Source organism: Lynx rufus, unplaced genomic scaffold (assembly GCF_022079265.1).
Source record: "Lynx rufus isolate CCGP_SWC_20201006 ecotype Redwood Valley unplaced genomic scaffold, mLynRuf1.p SCAF_4, whole genome shotgun sequence".
NCBI lineage: Eukaryota > Metazoa > Chordata > Mammalia > Carnivora > Felidae > Lynx > Lynx rufus.
The window spans coordinates 811127-826544 of record NW_025814856.1 but is presented as its reverse complement, the minus strand read 5'-3'; the positions used below and the strand labels follow the sequence as shown (position 1 = coordinate 826544).

At 49.4% G+C, this 15418-nt stretch overlaps 1 protein-coding gene across 1 annotated transcript; it reads right to left on the bottom strand.

Moving 5' to 3' along the window:
• Window positions 1–1034: 1034 nt before the first annotated feature.
• LOC124523937 (zinc finger protein 555-like) lies at window positions 1035–14897 on the bottom strand. Its single transcript, XM_047095877.1, has 4 exons — window positions 14829–14897; window positions 4445–4571; window positions 3828–4011; window positions 1035–2723 (listed from the first exon to the last, which is right to left on the bottom strand). Exons 1-4 carry the CDS (start codon window positions 14829–14831, stop codon window positions 1178–1180), a joined length of 1860 nt encoding a protein of 619 aa, XP_046951833.1. The 5' UTR covers window positions 14832–14897; the 3' UTR covers window positions 1035–1177.
• Between the last annotated feature and the right edge of the window lie 521 nt (window positions 14898–15418).

Here is a 15418-nt window from a genome sequence, read left to right as displayed (position 1 = left end):
GAGGACACATCAGAGTTTGTAAGAATATCCAAACTGTGAGTGCAAGACCACACAAATGGATCCTTTATACGTAGCTCAGGAAGATATTCATGGAAGCCTGCAACTCTGAGAAAAATGGGAATCAAGCACATGGCATTTTTTTTTTTAAGAATTTTTTTTTTCAACGTTTATTTATTTTTGGGACAGAGAGAGACAGAGCATGAACGGGGGAGGGGCAGAGAGAGAGGGAGACACAGAATCGGAAACAGGCTCCAGGCTCTGCCATCAGCCCAGAGCCTGACGCGGGGCTCGAACTCACAGACCGCGAGATCGTGACCTGGCTGAAGTCAGACGCTTAACTGACTGCGCCACCCAGACACCCCCGCAAGCACATGGCATTTCTTTTGCATGATACTCTTGATTGGCAGGGCCAAAATCAGGGGAAAAACCTCCTTTGCATCTATCACACTTTAATATGGCTCCAAACAGAAATGGCTTCTTCACTTCCATCTTCCAAATCTCGTGCCAAGTTAGGCTATTGGTAAATCTGAACGTAAAGGGAAGGGTTTCTGGAAAATGTAGTTCCCAACACTGCCCACATTGACATAATACAATCTGGAAGAACCACCTCAGACTCTGTATCTTATATCTCATGGTTGCAAAGTATCTCCCAAGTAAAAGCCTACTGTCCAATTTCCAATCATACTCAAGGGCAAGGAGCAAAGGGAAAAAGTTGAAAGTGACAATTCACATGAGACTATGCTTTGAAGAACTCTGCATAATTATCAATTTCTGCAAACTATTTGTAAAGCAAATGCAATAAGGCTCCTCTGGCCAAATTAAATAAATAGATTCTCAGTATGGCAGAAAATACGTAACAGGTGATACCCAGGATCTGCCACACCAAGCTAGTAAGAAAATCCCAAGAAATACCAAAGTGTCATTGTTCCAAAAACCCCTTAAAGAATTTAAAGAAGTAAAAAACTAAAACTACTTACATATTAAAAACACACTTCAAATCACCAGGAGTCCAACAAACTGTAAAGATAGGTTTATTTACTGAAATGTAGGGGAAAACATAGTATTTGCAAACTTTCGTATGAAAGGTAAGAGTACTTGGAGAGCTATTCTGCACCCAAGTTTTTATCTGTAAAAGAACTGGAAATGCACACCCCATGGGTCCACTTTGATGGGGTTCTCACAAAGGCAGTACCATATTTACAACTTTTATCAGATTTCTCTCCTGGTGTGGATTTTCTGAAGCATGGGGCATGAATTCATCTGCAGAATTTCCCGCAGTGCATAAGTAGTGTCTCTCGGTAGTGTGTATCCTTACATGTCTTCTTAAGGATGAGGAACAACTAAAAGCCTTCCCACACTCCTTACATTCATAGGGTTTCTCTCCAGTGTGCACTCTCATATGTATCGGCAAGGATGACGGCCATTTGAAGACCTTCCCGCATTCCTTACATTCGTAGGGTTTCTCCGCGGTATGTGTTCTCACGTGCTGCTGCAGGAGTTCAGGCCAACTGAAAGCTTTCCCGCACTGCTTGCATTCATAGAGTTTCTCTGCGGTGTGCCTTCTCATGTGTTTCTGTAAGGATATGTGGCAATAGAACGCTTTCCCGCATAGCTTGCATTGATAGGACTTGTCTCCTGGATGCATCCACACATGTTCTCGAAAGCAAGCAGACAAATTGAAGGCTTTCCCACACTGTTTGCACTCGTAGGGTTTCTCTCTGGTGTGGGTCCTCATATGTCTTCGTAAGGAGATGGGCCAGTTGAAAGTTTTGCCACACTGACTACATTCATAAGGTTTCTCCCCAGTGTGCACTCTCATATGCCCTCGAAAGGACGAGGGATGGCTGAAGGCTTTCCCACACTGGCTGCACTCATAGGGCTTCTGTCCACCATGAGTCCTTTCGTGTCTTCGAAAGGACTGGGGATAAATGAAGGTTTTCCCACACTGTTTGCATTCATAGGGTTTCTCTCCAGTGTGAATCCTTTCGTGTCTCCGGAAGGACTGCAGGTAAATAAAGGTTTTCCCACACTGTTTACATTCGTAGGGCTTCTCTCCAGTGTGTGAGATCATGTGCCTCCGAAAAGCTGAGGAGTAGCTGAAGGCTTCTCCACATTCCTTACATTTATGTGGTGTCTCCCCAGTGTGTGAGATCATATGCCTCCGAAAAGTTGAGGAGTAGCTGAAGGCTTCCCCACATTCTTTACATTTATAGGGCTTCTCTCCAGTGTGCGTTATCATGTGTCTCCGGAAAGTTGAGGAATAACTGAAGGCTTTCCCACATTCCTTGCACTTATATGGCTTCTCTCCAGTGTGAGTTCTCACATGACTAGTAAGACTTGAGAAATCAATGAAGGCTTTCCCACATTGCTGACACTCATAGGTTTTCTCAGCAGTGTGAATCCTTACGTGCCGGTTGAGGGAAGAGGTACGAGGAAAGGTTTTTCCACATAATTTACACGCGTAGGTTCTCTCTCTGTTGTGGGTTCTCACATGCATTCTTAGGTGTGCACGACAGGTATAGGCCCGCCCACACTCCTGACACTGATACGCTTTGTGTCCAGCATGCATGGCGATGTGACGCCCGAAGACTTTCTCATACTCACTGCATTCATCCTCTTTAACTCCGCAAAGAGTTTTCTCATACAGATTAAGATTTGGAATCTGAATGGAGCCTTCCCTGCACTGACCATTACTTTCAGAGAGTCTCTCCACAACAGGATTTCTGTTAAGAAGAAGAAGCATGTTATCAACAGTTTGACTAATGATTTAATATTTACTAATAAGTATCAGCATTACATTCTTAGGGGCGCGTGGATGGCTCAGTCGGTTAGGCGTCCAACTTTGGCTCAGGTCATGATCTCATGGTTTGTGAGTTCAAGCCCCGTGTCGGGCTCTGTGCTGACAGCTCAGAGCCTGGAGCCTGCTTTGGATTCTGTGTCTCCCTCTCTCTCTCTACTCCTCCCCTGCTCATGCTCTGTCTCTCTCTGTCTCTCAAAAATAAATAAACGTTAAAAAAAAAAAGGATTACATTTTCATCAATTTCAGTGAATGTGTAGGCTATCTGATAAAGCAGAGTAAACAATATCATGAGGAGATTGAACCATAGGCATGATGAAAACAGTTTCTTTTTTTTTTTTTAATGTTTACTTATTTCTGAGAGAGAGACACACACACAGAGTGTGAGGGAGGGAGGGGCAGAGAGGGAGACACAGAATCTGAAGCAGGCTCCAGGCTCTGAGATGTCAGCACACAGCCCAATGCGGGGCTTGAACCCACGAACCATGAGATCATGACCTGAGCCAAAGGCGGGTGCTCAACGGACTGAGCCCCCCAGGCTCCCTGAAAACAATTTCTTAAACATGGGCTTTTCCGGGGCGCCTGGGTGGCTCAGTCGGTTAAGCATCCGACTTCACCTCAGGTCATGATCTCACGGTCCATGAGTTCGAGCCCTGCATCGGGCTCTGTGCTGACAGCTCAGAGCCTGGAGCCTGTTTCAGATTCTGTGTCTCCCTCTCTCTCTGACCCTCTCCCGTTCATGCTGTCTCTCTCTGTCTCAAAAATAAATAAACGTTAAAAAAAAAAATTAAAAAAAAAACCAAACCAAAAAAACCATGGGCTTTTCCTCCTAATTGTTTCCAACTGAATTATGTTTCTAACACTCAACATCAACATCATATTTAAGGAAATTTTTTTTGTAAAAATTCTCACTGAGTAAACAAATTTGATCTAGGCTCCTGTGGGTGACTTGTTTTCTTTGCTTTTTAAATTTCATGACATACTAGGATTCTCTCCTGGAATACTGCTTTCTCTTGTGAGTGCAGCTCACCTCAGATGTCTCCCCTGGTTTGTGGGCTGATCTTCCGTGCTGAGTTCTTCCCAAATTTTCCCTAAAACAGAGGCCCAGGATTCATTTCTGGTGAACTTTGCCAATTTGTTTCCCTTGGATATTTTATTCCCATAAGCATCCTGCTGAGAAACAGACCCATTGGCCTTCAATTGAGTCTCATCATCTGAAAGCAAAAAGGGAACAAAAGTTTTAAAGGAAGAAGGTACCTGTTAGTTGAAATGACACTGAGGACTTTAGCTGTATCGGGACTTCACCGATACAAGTACGAGCACTCAAAACAGTAAGCAATTGAATGAAGGCAGTTGAATTCTCATACGATTACATAAACTTCATTGGGCTCCTTAATGACCCATGAAATCGGTATTTTCTGAAGACACAAAGGGAGCTTGCTTTATAGAAAGAAAAAAAAATCAGTTTAATACAAAGATTCTCATTCTCATGCAGACATTATAAGATTCTAGCTCTCTGATGGTTGTGACCCTGGCTTACTAATTAATAAGCATTCCCTTTCCACATTTAAAATCTTGAAACAGGCTTGATGTGTAAGAAATGCTTGTTCTCCAAACAACCAAGTGAAGGAATGAGGTCATTCTTACCCACTGCGGCCAGGTTTTTCAAGTTTTCCAGCATCACATCTCTGTAGAGCTTCCTCTGAGCAGAATCCAGCAAAGCCCACTCCTCCAGGGTAAAGTCCACAGCCACATCCTCAAAGACCACTGAGTCCTAAAACACCCAACATATGTGCAGAAGGAAAGTTGAGACTCTAGAGCAAGTCAATTCAATTCACGGGACATTCAGACAAGACCCTGTGGTCACCCAACATCCACTCTATGACTCAATCATCAGATCTCTTACTCTGTCCACACTTACATCCTCCTTACAAGTTTAACAGTACCACTCACCCTACAGAACTTATCTTTACACTCTTACTGCAACCACATCAAATCTCATTCTCCTTTAACCAAAGGGTTCAGACCACAATGGAGAATTCACAGAACAGCTCTCCAAATCAATCAAATATTTGTATTTTAAGACCTATCGGTCCTTTGTGATACAAACTACTTTTGCTCCTTCCCTGTTGCGCACCATGTCAAGCCCCAGGTCAAACGTGGGTGAGGTTTTATGAAATAAGAACACACTCAAGGATTGGGGACTTTTCCTTCCTGAGAGACTTGGTGGAATCCAACTTGCAGCAGGGGCCAACGGACCACAACATCTTAACTCCAGGCCCTAAGTAGACAGGTCCTACTGGCTAAATGACAAAATTCTCTTGAGGAAGTACTGTTTATGTATTTGTGTCATACAGGAATAGGATAGAAAGTTGTTGAGAGGTCAGAGCTCAGGGAAGAGGAAACAGGCATGAGAACTCAGATCTGCATCCATTCATTCCCCACACTCCCGAGTCTCAGTGCGACTGCCCGCCGGACCCCCACCAGACAAATGTTATCTGGTGACAAGCAGCTCTTCCCACCAGAAACATGGAAGAGTACTGAGGATAAGGTTGAGTCCCATCCCACCAGGGGGTTAACTGAAGTCAAAAACACCCATCAGTGAATTTGCCCTTGATGATAAAAACAGATCGGGTTAGGCAGTGCCTTCCTACAAAGGAAACCCTCCCACATATCAAGTTGCAGGTAAAAGCTCCCCCCTCCATACATCATCCCAGAGGCCATGCTCTCAATTTCTCTCCTCCCCCTGTCCCTCCCCTGCTGGGCACGTGAGCATGTCAGGCCAACCCCTGAGAGCACAGGACCCACTGAGCTGCATGCCTCCCTCGAACCCTGGTCTTTTAAAAAGTTCCTCGGCCCACTGACATCTATGAGCAGGAGAAAATACTCTCCGTCGGCAGTTCTGCTGCCAGAATTTACCTGTTCAACAGGGTAGCAGCTGAATGGGAAAATCCCCGTGACGCGCACAGGGAGCAACCAGTCCCTGAGTGAGCTGCACTGTTCTTAGTTATCTGTAGTGCTTCTTCCAGTGAATCCCCACTCCTAGTGTGTACGAAACGTGCCATCAGGGGCCTTAACTTTATTCGTAGACACAACTCCTGGCAAGGCTGGTGTCTGGGAACCTGGGTTTCAGGTTTCACACCAGCCTGACTGATCTCACCCATGGTGTCTAAACTGCTGTGCACGTGACACGTTAATACGCAACACCTGCCTTCCTTCTGGGAGTCTGGAGTCAAAATGCCGGGCGCTGGGTCTCTACCAAGACTCCCTGCGTGACAGTACCTCCCGCGTCAAGACTCACTGCTGGGCGCACTCCGTGTGACTCCACCGGGAAAGAACACTTTTCCCCACATGCCTGTTCCCTGTGCTAACTCTGCTGTGTCTCCGTTTGTTGTAACAGATCACAGTCATGAGTAAAACTATATGCTAAGTCACGAGGGTCCTACTCGCAGGACACAAGGATGGTCTTGCGGGACACCAGACAGAGTTGGCATCGGAAGTGGAATCTGCTAGAACACCCCTGGCTCACTGAAACATAGCAGAAGCCATGTGTATGGAGAGAAGGTGTGGAGAGACAGCTGAGCTGCAGTCTGTCATGAATCAAGAGTTGACAGAGGTAAAGGTGACAGAGGTCCATCCCCAGGGGGGCTGGCGCGCTGGGTATACTGCTGCTTTGGGCCATGCTATCTGAGCGAGAAGACTTAAATGAAACACAGCTTTGGTGAGGTCTCTGATTTTTGTTCTCTCTTCCAGGCAGGAGGAGAAAGGGCCCCCAGGTTCCCAAGGGTAAACTATGGATGGGCAAAATATATGAAAAGTTTGCATTGCGCTGGGAGAAAAAAATTAGTTAAACCGGTTTCCAGGACTGGAGCAGAACTTCAGATAAACCAAGGGAACAGGGGCAGGGATCCTCTCCCCATCCTTCTGCCTGGTTGCTGCTGGGCTGCCGCAGCCTCCCGGCCCACCCCTCACATGGCAGCCGGGATCGTCCCTGGCAGCTGTAGTGTTACCCAGTAAATGCCGGACTCACTACGAGGGCCTCGTTGTGGGTTACGCTGTCTCCCAAAAAGGTACGCTGAAATCCTAACCCTTGGTATCTATGAATGTGACCTTCCCTGGAAATAAGATCTTTGCAAATGTAACCCAGTTAAGACAAGGTCGGTAGGATGGGCCCGAATCCAATCTGGCTGGTGGCATCCTGAAGGGGGAATGCCAATGCAAAGTCAAAGACACGCAGGGACGGCAGCCACGTGAAGATGGGGTGCAGAGATTGGAATTATGCTGTCACCAACAAAAGAACACCCGGGGCTGCCCGAGGCCGTAAGACACCAGGATGACACAGAAGCACAACCCTCCGCCATCTTGATCTTGGGCTTCCAGCCTCCAGAATCTGAGAGAGTGAGTTCTGAAGCCACCCAGTTATGGTCACTTGTTACGGCAACACTACAGAACTCAAACGGCTTCAAATAAGCTTGTGATGAGGAAAAAGGGAAAAGGTTGTTTTGTGGTTTTTTTACTTAAATTGGTTTTGTTTTGTGGCTACTGCATCTGCAAGTAAGATAAAAATGGACGCACATGCCTGTAATGTAATAAATGCTAAAGGAATCATCCCAATTAGTGCAGGGAAACAGTGTGGACAGGACACGACCCCCTTGCTTGTTGCCACTGGTGCATGGGGTGGAATTTAAACTCCTAAGTGGTAGAACAAGTTTAGGTTTTTTACTGAGTTTTTACCTACCGGAGGTTCACAACCAGAGGGAAACAGTGAAGCAGGCAATCTCTAAATGGAGAGATGCTTTGGGAATTTTAAGTACAAGTTTTCAGCTTGCCGAAGAGCTCTTACAAAAACCTACTTCTTTTTCTTTCTTTTTTTTTTTTAAAGTTTATTATTTTTGAGAGGGTGAGAGACAGGGCGTGAGCAGGGGAGGGGCAGAGAGGGAGATACAGAATCCAAAGCAGCTCCAGGCTCTGAGCTGTCAGCACAGACCCCGACGCGGGGCTCGAACCCACAAACTGCAAGATCATGACCTGAACTGAAGTCAAATGCTCAACTGACTGAACCACCACCGAGGCGCCCCACCAAAACCCATTTCTGATGGCCGCTAGACACAGACGACGGTCCGGCAGTGTGTCACGTGGACTCCGATGAGAGCAGGGACCGCACGTGCAGCTTGGAACACACAGTTCTGACCCTGCAGCGTCTCAGCTCTGCTGCTGCTAAAAGAGGCCCCTGGTGATTTGGGGAATTGCGAACCGCCTGAACTTGACTGCAAGCTAACGGCCCGCGGTGTCCGCGATGGCTGTTTCAGCCTCACTGCACGCTGGGCTGCTCTGAAAGCAGGTGCAAGCTCCAGGAACAGGACTCTGACCGGGAACCCTGCAAACTTAGGACACTTGTCTGAGGTCCTAACCCACGAAAACCTCCAGGTGGTCCATCTGGGTCACTCGCGGTTGCCGGTGATGAAGGCCTTGTTCTCCAATGAGACAATCTGAAATCAAGCTGTTCGTTTCCGTTACTTTCCGCACAGACCACCCCCAGATGCCGTCCCCACCGGTGAGGTGGACGAACTAGTGTTGTGGGTCACAAAAGTGTCTGAAGGTGACCACCGCAGGCATCCCTGCTAACAAGGACCAGACTGCGTTACTTCAAATAGGCTGCACTGAGGGCGCCCGGGTGGCTGAGTTGACTAAGCGTCCGACTTCGGCTCAGGTCATGATCTCGTGATTCGTCAGTTCGAGCGCCATGTTGGGCTTTGTGCTGACCGTGTGGGGACTGCTTGGGATTCTGTCTCCCCCTGCCCCTCCCCCATTCATCTCCCCCCCCGCCCCCCGCCGCCCCTTCTCTCTCCGTCTCTCAAAATAAATAAAGTTAAAAAAATAGGCTGGGGCGCCTGGGTGGCTCAGTCGGTTAAGCGTCCGACTCATGACCTGAGCCAAAGTCGGATGCGGTCATGATCTCGCGGTTCGTGAGTTCAAGCCCCACACCGGGCTCTGTGCTGACAGCTCAGAGCCTGGAGCCTGCTTCATATTCTAGCTCCCTCCCTCTTTGCCCCTCCCCCACTCACACCCTGTCTCCCTCTCTCTCAAAAATAAATAAAAATATTTTTTAAAACAATAAATAGGCTGCACTGAAAACTCCAGGGCAAGCCCCCCCAACCCCAGAGTCCACAGTGGGGACCCGCTGACCTGGCTGCCTAATGCATATCCCATCAGGGCACTATCTTATCCCTGCAAGACACTCGAGTCAGCCAGAGTTGTGCCATGCCAGAACGGACACCTGAGGCCAGGTGAAAATGAAACAATACAGAAATTTTGAAGATGAAGCCTCCTAATGTTCTAAGACCTTTACCTTTATGATCAACGGGATTTGCTTGAACTGGACAAGTCAGGACCCATAAAGGGCATAACCAAAACCAAGACTGCAGACTGGTCTCACTCGGCTACACAGGGTGCCACTGATAATAATTTTGCTGTAAAGATGTCTTCTCCAAGGGCCAAAGGAACGGACTGTTCAAAAAAATTTGTTTTTGATGTCTTTATTTATTTTTGAGACAGAGAGAGACAGAGCATGAGCAGGGGAGGGGCAGAGAGAGAGGGAGACACAGAATCTGAAGCAGGCTCCAGGCTCCGAGTTGTCAGCCCAGAGCCCAACGCGGGGCTCGAACCCACGAGCTGTAAGATCATGGCCTGAGCTGAAGTCGGATGCCCAACCGACTGAGCCACCCAGGAGCCCCAGAACGGACTGTTCAGAAGTGTTAACTTAATAGGCCTGAGTCCTGCTCCCAAGGTTGGCCCTTGGCTGGTTCACAGGAACTTGGATTTGGGAAGGCTTCCCACCACCCTGTTAGGAGAGGCTCCCTATGTCTTGTTATGCTAGTCATGTCTTGTGCTGAAGACCAGCTTTCCTTCTGGGAGTCTAGAATGTTGGCACGTGCTAGGCATAGGGTGTCTCCATGACCCGGTACCAGAGTCTCTCGTTAGCTTCCCTGGTAGACACCATTTACATGTGCCCTCACTCCGGGCTGCTGGAGGGACTGAGCATATCCTGCATGATGTCCCCAGAGGGGACACCTGGAACCCTGTGGCTGGTGTCCTCGGGACTTGGCCCCAGGCACATCTCCCCTCTGCTGACCTGGTGCTGTATTCTCTCGCGCTGTAATAAATCAGGGCCGTGAGCGCAACTACGTGCTGAGTCCTGGGAGTCCTCCTAATGGACCTCTGAACTTAAGGGTGGTCTTGGGGACTGCTACGGACTGAAATGTTTTTGTGCCCTCCAAAATTCATGTTCAATCCTAACTTTAGTGTGAGGGTATTGAGAGGTGGGGCCCTGGGGAGGGGATTAGGCCAGGAGGCTTCAGCCCTCATAGGTGGGGTGAGTGCCCTTATAAGAGGCCCGAGAGAGCTCCCTCGTCCCTCCCGCCATGTGAGCACACAGTGAGGAGACCACTGTCTGTGAGCCAGGAAGAAGGTCCTCACCAGACACGAATTCTGCCAGAAATCTGCCAAATCTGACATCAAGACACCTTGACCTTGGACTTCTCGGTCTCCAGAACTGTGAGAGACAAATGTGTATTGTTTATAAGCGCCTGGTCTGTGGCATTTTTTTTTTTTAATTTTTTTTTTCAACGTTTATTTATTTTTGGGACAGAGAGAGACAGAGCATGAACGGGGGAGGGGCAGAGAGAGAGGGAGACACAGAATCGGAAACAGGCTCCAGGCTCTGAGCCATCAGCCCAGAGCCCGACGCGGGGCTCGAACTCCCGGACCGCGAGATCGTGACCTGGCTGAAGTCGGACGCTTAACCGACTGCGCCACCCAGGCGCCCCTGTGGCATTTTTTTAATGTTTATTTATTTTTTAGAAAGAAAGACACCATGTGTGGGGGAGGGGCAGAGAGAGAGGGAGACACAGAATCCGAAGCAGGCTCCAGGCCCTGAGCTCTCAGCACTGAGCCCAATGTGGGGCTCGGACTCACAAACCGTGAGATCACGACCTGAGCCAAAGTCAGACACTCAACCGACTAAGCCACCCAGGCGCCTCAATTTTATTTTATTTTTAAAATGTTTATTTTTGAGAGACAGAACGCAAGCTGGGGAGGGGCAGAGAGAGACCGGGGGGACACAGAATCCGAAGCAGGCTCCGGGCTCTGAGCTGTCAGCACGGAGCCCGATGCGGGGCTCGGACTCACAAACCGTGAGATCATGACCCGAGCCAAAGTCGGACACTCAACCGGCTAAGCCACCCAGGCGCCTCAATTTTATTTTATTTTTAAAATGTTTATGGGGCGCCTGGGTGGCGCAGTCGGTTAAGCGTCCGACTTCAGCCAGGTCACGATCTCGCGGTCTGTGAGTTCGAGCCCCGCGTCAGGCTCTGGGCTGATGGCTCAGAGCCTGGAGCCTGTTTCCGATTCTGTGTCTCCCTCTCTCTCTGCCCCTCCCCCGTTCATGCTCTGTCTCTCTCTGTCCCAAAAAAAATAAATAAACGTTAAAATGTTTATTTTTGAGAGACAGAACGCAAGCTGGGGAGGGGCAGAGAGAGACCGGGGGGGACACAGAATCCGAAGCAGGCTCCGGGCTCTGAGCTGTCAGCACAGAGCCCGATGCGGGGCTCAGACTCACAAACCGTGAGATCATGACCCGAGCCGAAGTTGGACGTTCAACCGACTGAGCCACCCGGGCGCCCCTGGTCTATGGCATTTTTGTTACAGCGGCCCCAGCAGATGGAGACAGGGACTCCCAGCACACCTGGCTCAAATCCACCACCTTTATGAAATTAAATTTTTAAGCGCCATGCAGAACCCAGTATATGCAAAAGATTGCCAAAAGCCTCGTATGCATCAGCTCGGATATTCTTAAAAACTCCGCAAAGCAGGTATTATTAAAACTGGCTCACGGCAGAGGAAATGCAGGACGGTCGGTAACATCCCTGAAACCCCTCCAACGCCTGCACTCGTACACACACCGTGTGGTGGTTTCTCTGTTGTGACTGCCGTTTCCCAGTGTGGTAAGAAGAATGCACTGACTTCTGCCGGGCACTAAGGTGAGTAGGCAACAGGAACCTCTCCTATTGCCCTCATGCCCTCACGCTTCTGCTCGTGGCAGAGTCCTGTGTCCCTGCAGGACCGCTCTGTCTGAGGACCTCACCTCTGGCTCTTTCGCGGAGTGAACTGTATTCAGGTCGCGGTTACTTGGGTCCTAGAACCTGCGGGCACCGGGGCTGCAGCACTGAACAAAACAAGAATTCTGAACCACGTGGCTTTTAAATTCTCTTGGGAGGAAAATGATAAATAAGAAAATCAAGTTGCCGTACTACGGGAAATGTGCCACACAAGCGGGTTCGGAAGAACGTATATATGTTGACATGTGTGTTTGTGTGTCATTCATTGATCTCTGTGTGGCTATTGACATAGATACATATGAATGACTGGCTGCAGGGCAGAGGAGAGGAGAGCAGGAAAATTAATCATTTCAGATTATACTGCAGATGGATACCTAAATCGCTAAAAAACATACACACATGTACATGTTACATACACACATAACAATATGCGTGTACGGAACTCTATAGGCAGAACCACAAATATACACATACAAGTCTTCATATACTTCTATGTATTCGTTACCCCTGGAGAGGGAGAGGGCCTGCCTGGAGTTCACTTCGAGTGGGGCTTCTCGTGTGAAGGCTTGTTCTACATTTACGGCTGAATTTCACTGCACGGCAGGTTCTTTTTTAAGGTATCTGTCAACTGAACCTGTGTCAAATGCATTTTCCTGCATTAGTGCTATATTACACAACAGAGTATGCTAAAACCAATTCGTGTGATTTACGTGTAACGCTCCCAAGAGACGTCAAAAGCCATTTTATAATATTCAGCAATCATACGTAAAAAATCTTACAACTGGGAAACGATGGTAACATGCCCAACCTGGTCAAGGAAAACCAATGAAAGAAGGTTCCAAACAGAACAAAGATCATATAAAACATTATGAAGCTCATTGTTTCTTCCAAAACAATTGGGTCCAAATCAGGTATGCCTGGCACCTCCCTCTTGATTTAATCAACATTATACTAGACATCTGATCCGGTACCACCAGAAAATAAACACAGGTCAATACTAGAAAACAAACACTGGTCTTCGTGCCTAAGCTTAAAAACTGTATATACAGGGGGCGCCTGGGTGGCTCGGTCGGTTAAGCGTCCGACTTCGGCTCAGGTCATGATCTCACGGTCCGTGAGTTCGAGCCCCGCGTTGGGCTCTGTGCTGACCGCTCAGAGCCTGGAGCCTGTTTCCGATTCTGTGTCTCCCTCTCTCTCTGCTCCTCCCCTGTTCATGCTCTGTCTCTCTCTGTCTCAAAAATAAATAAACGTTAAAAAAAATTGAAAAAAAAAACTATATACGGGACACCGACATAACAAAAATGACAGTCACAAAATAAGATTTTTAACAAGATTCCAGGATAAAAATTCAATATGAAACCAAATTTCATTAACAGCAAGTAAAAAATTCATTTAAAAAAGATAACACATACCATGGTGAAAACCAAATTCCAATAGTATCAAATAAGTAAAATGAAAGCTATAGAAAGAGCCAAATGGAAAAATCTGAAACCATTAAGGGTTAATACCCAAAAAGAAATAAATGGAAAGAAAGCACAGAGACAAGATCTCACTGTTACTAAGATACCAACCCTCCCAAGACAGACCTACAGTCTTCGTAATATTCTATTAAACCCACAAGCCCAAGTGTGGTTTTCTTGGGGGGACTAGACAAAGAGTAATTCTGCAAATCTAACAAGAAGAACAAATGTCCAAGGACAGGCAAAGTGTTCTAAATAACAAGGCAGGGCCTGCCGACACTCGGGATTTTAAGGCAACAGCACTCCGACATGATGGAAGACAGCCGAATCAATGGGAAACGGGTCCAGGCCTACGGGGAAACTCGATTCACGGCGGGACAGCCCCTGAAGAGCGGAGGCAGAAATGATGAACACTTTAATTCATGAGACAGTGACAGACTGACTTCTAAATAACAAAGATGCTTGCATTCCTACCCCTTCCATGGACACTAATTTGTTGCACATTACAGCAAAGTGTATCAGCAATAAAAGGAAACGGTACTGTCACAAATGCTCCACGCGGCCAACTCAACGAGATTGGCCAACCAATCTCACAGACTGGTTTATCCTTCTAATTTACCAACTGACCTACCACGCTTTGCGGAAGGGTATTCGTTCCTCCGCAGCCCTCGGGAAGGGAGATGTTCTCTATTCCGCGGACACTCTTTTCCCCAGAAAGCCTTTCCCGGGGAGGCCCGGGATTCCACCAGTCATCACCCAAAGGCACAGACCTGAGAAACTTACTACACACGGGGACGGACTTCCAGAGAACGTTTAACAAATGGAATGTAAGACATTTTCTTATTTTTCTGAAATCCACTCCTTTGAAAACATTTCATGCTCGCCTTCGCGCTATTAACTAAACGGGTTTGACATCTGCTAAAACACCGAGGTTCCGGTAAGTGAATACATCTTCTCGGGGCGGGGTGGGGATGGGGGGGACGAACCAGGCAGGCGCGGTGCAGGGCCCCCGCCCTGCACCCCCGAACAAAGGGCGCCGACCCCGGGCCCGCTGCAGGTGTTGAGGGGAGGGCATGACGCTTCGCAGGAGGCCGCACCAGCCCCCCGCAGGGGAACCCAGGCGCCGGAACCGCCTCTCCCCTCACCCCAGATCCAGTCGGCTGTCTGCCACGTCCCTCCCAGGAGCGGTTACCTGGGGCCAATGATCTGTCAGGGGGTCCCCCCACCCCGAGCCCAGGGCCCCAGACAGGTCCCCCCACACTCCTCGCCCGCCCCCCGAGGTGGGGGGCAACCCAGGACTGCGAGTCCCCAACATCCCCCCCTCCCTCGCCCGAAGGCGGAGACTCGGGTCGGGAGCCCCGGGGACGGGGACACCCGGGCCGCGGCCTCAGGGAGCGGGATCCGGCCGGATGGAACCAGCTACTCCCGGTCTCGGCCCGGGCCGCGCGCACTCACCATGTCGGGGCCCGGCTCCGAGCTCTCCGGGGAAGACGTCTTCCCCCCGGGCCGGAGGGCCGGGCAGGTGAGAGGACACCTGGGTCCGCGCGGGCAGGTGCGCAGGAGCCCCCGGGACCTGCCCGGAGCCACGTCCACGCGGCCGCAAGCGCGCCCGCCCCCGCGCCTGATTGGACGGTGTTCCGGACCCCCGCACCCTGATTGGATGGTGCTCGGAGTCCTCCCTCTCCCAGGGCTCCTGATTGGATACTTTTCCTAGACCCGCCTCTGGTGCCCTTGATTGGACAGTGCTCCTCACTCAAGTCCCTGATTGGCTAGTTATCCAGGCACCGCCCCCGGGGCCCCTGATTGTGTTTCGAGAAACGCCCTTGTCGTTCTGATTGGACGGTTCTCCGTGGCCACACCCCTGCACCTGAGCGACAGGCCGTCCCGACACACGTGGCTGACCCGCTCGCTCCGGATGTGCGCCGGGAGTTGAGCCTCCTGGTGGCGCGGCGTGGCAGGCCCTGACCTCCTGACTCAGTTTCCCCACGGAGCGTCCCCTGCCCGGAGCCGGGACCGAGAAGACAGGGCCGGAAGGCCCGGAGGCG

Coding starts and splice junctions, on each gene's coding strand:
- LOC124523937 (XM_047095877.1), bottom strand. Junction 4,012..4,444: donor GAAAAACCTGGCCGCAGTGG/GTAAGAATGACC, acceptor TTTTGCTTTCAG/ATGATGAGACTCAATTGAAG. Junction 2,724..3,827: donor AACCAGGGGAGACATCTGAG/GTGAGCTGCACT, acceptor TCTTCTTAACAG/AAATCCTGTTGTGGAGAGAC.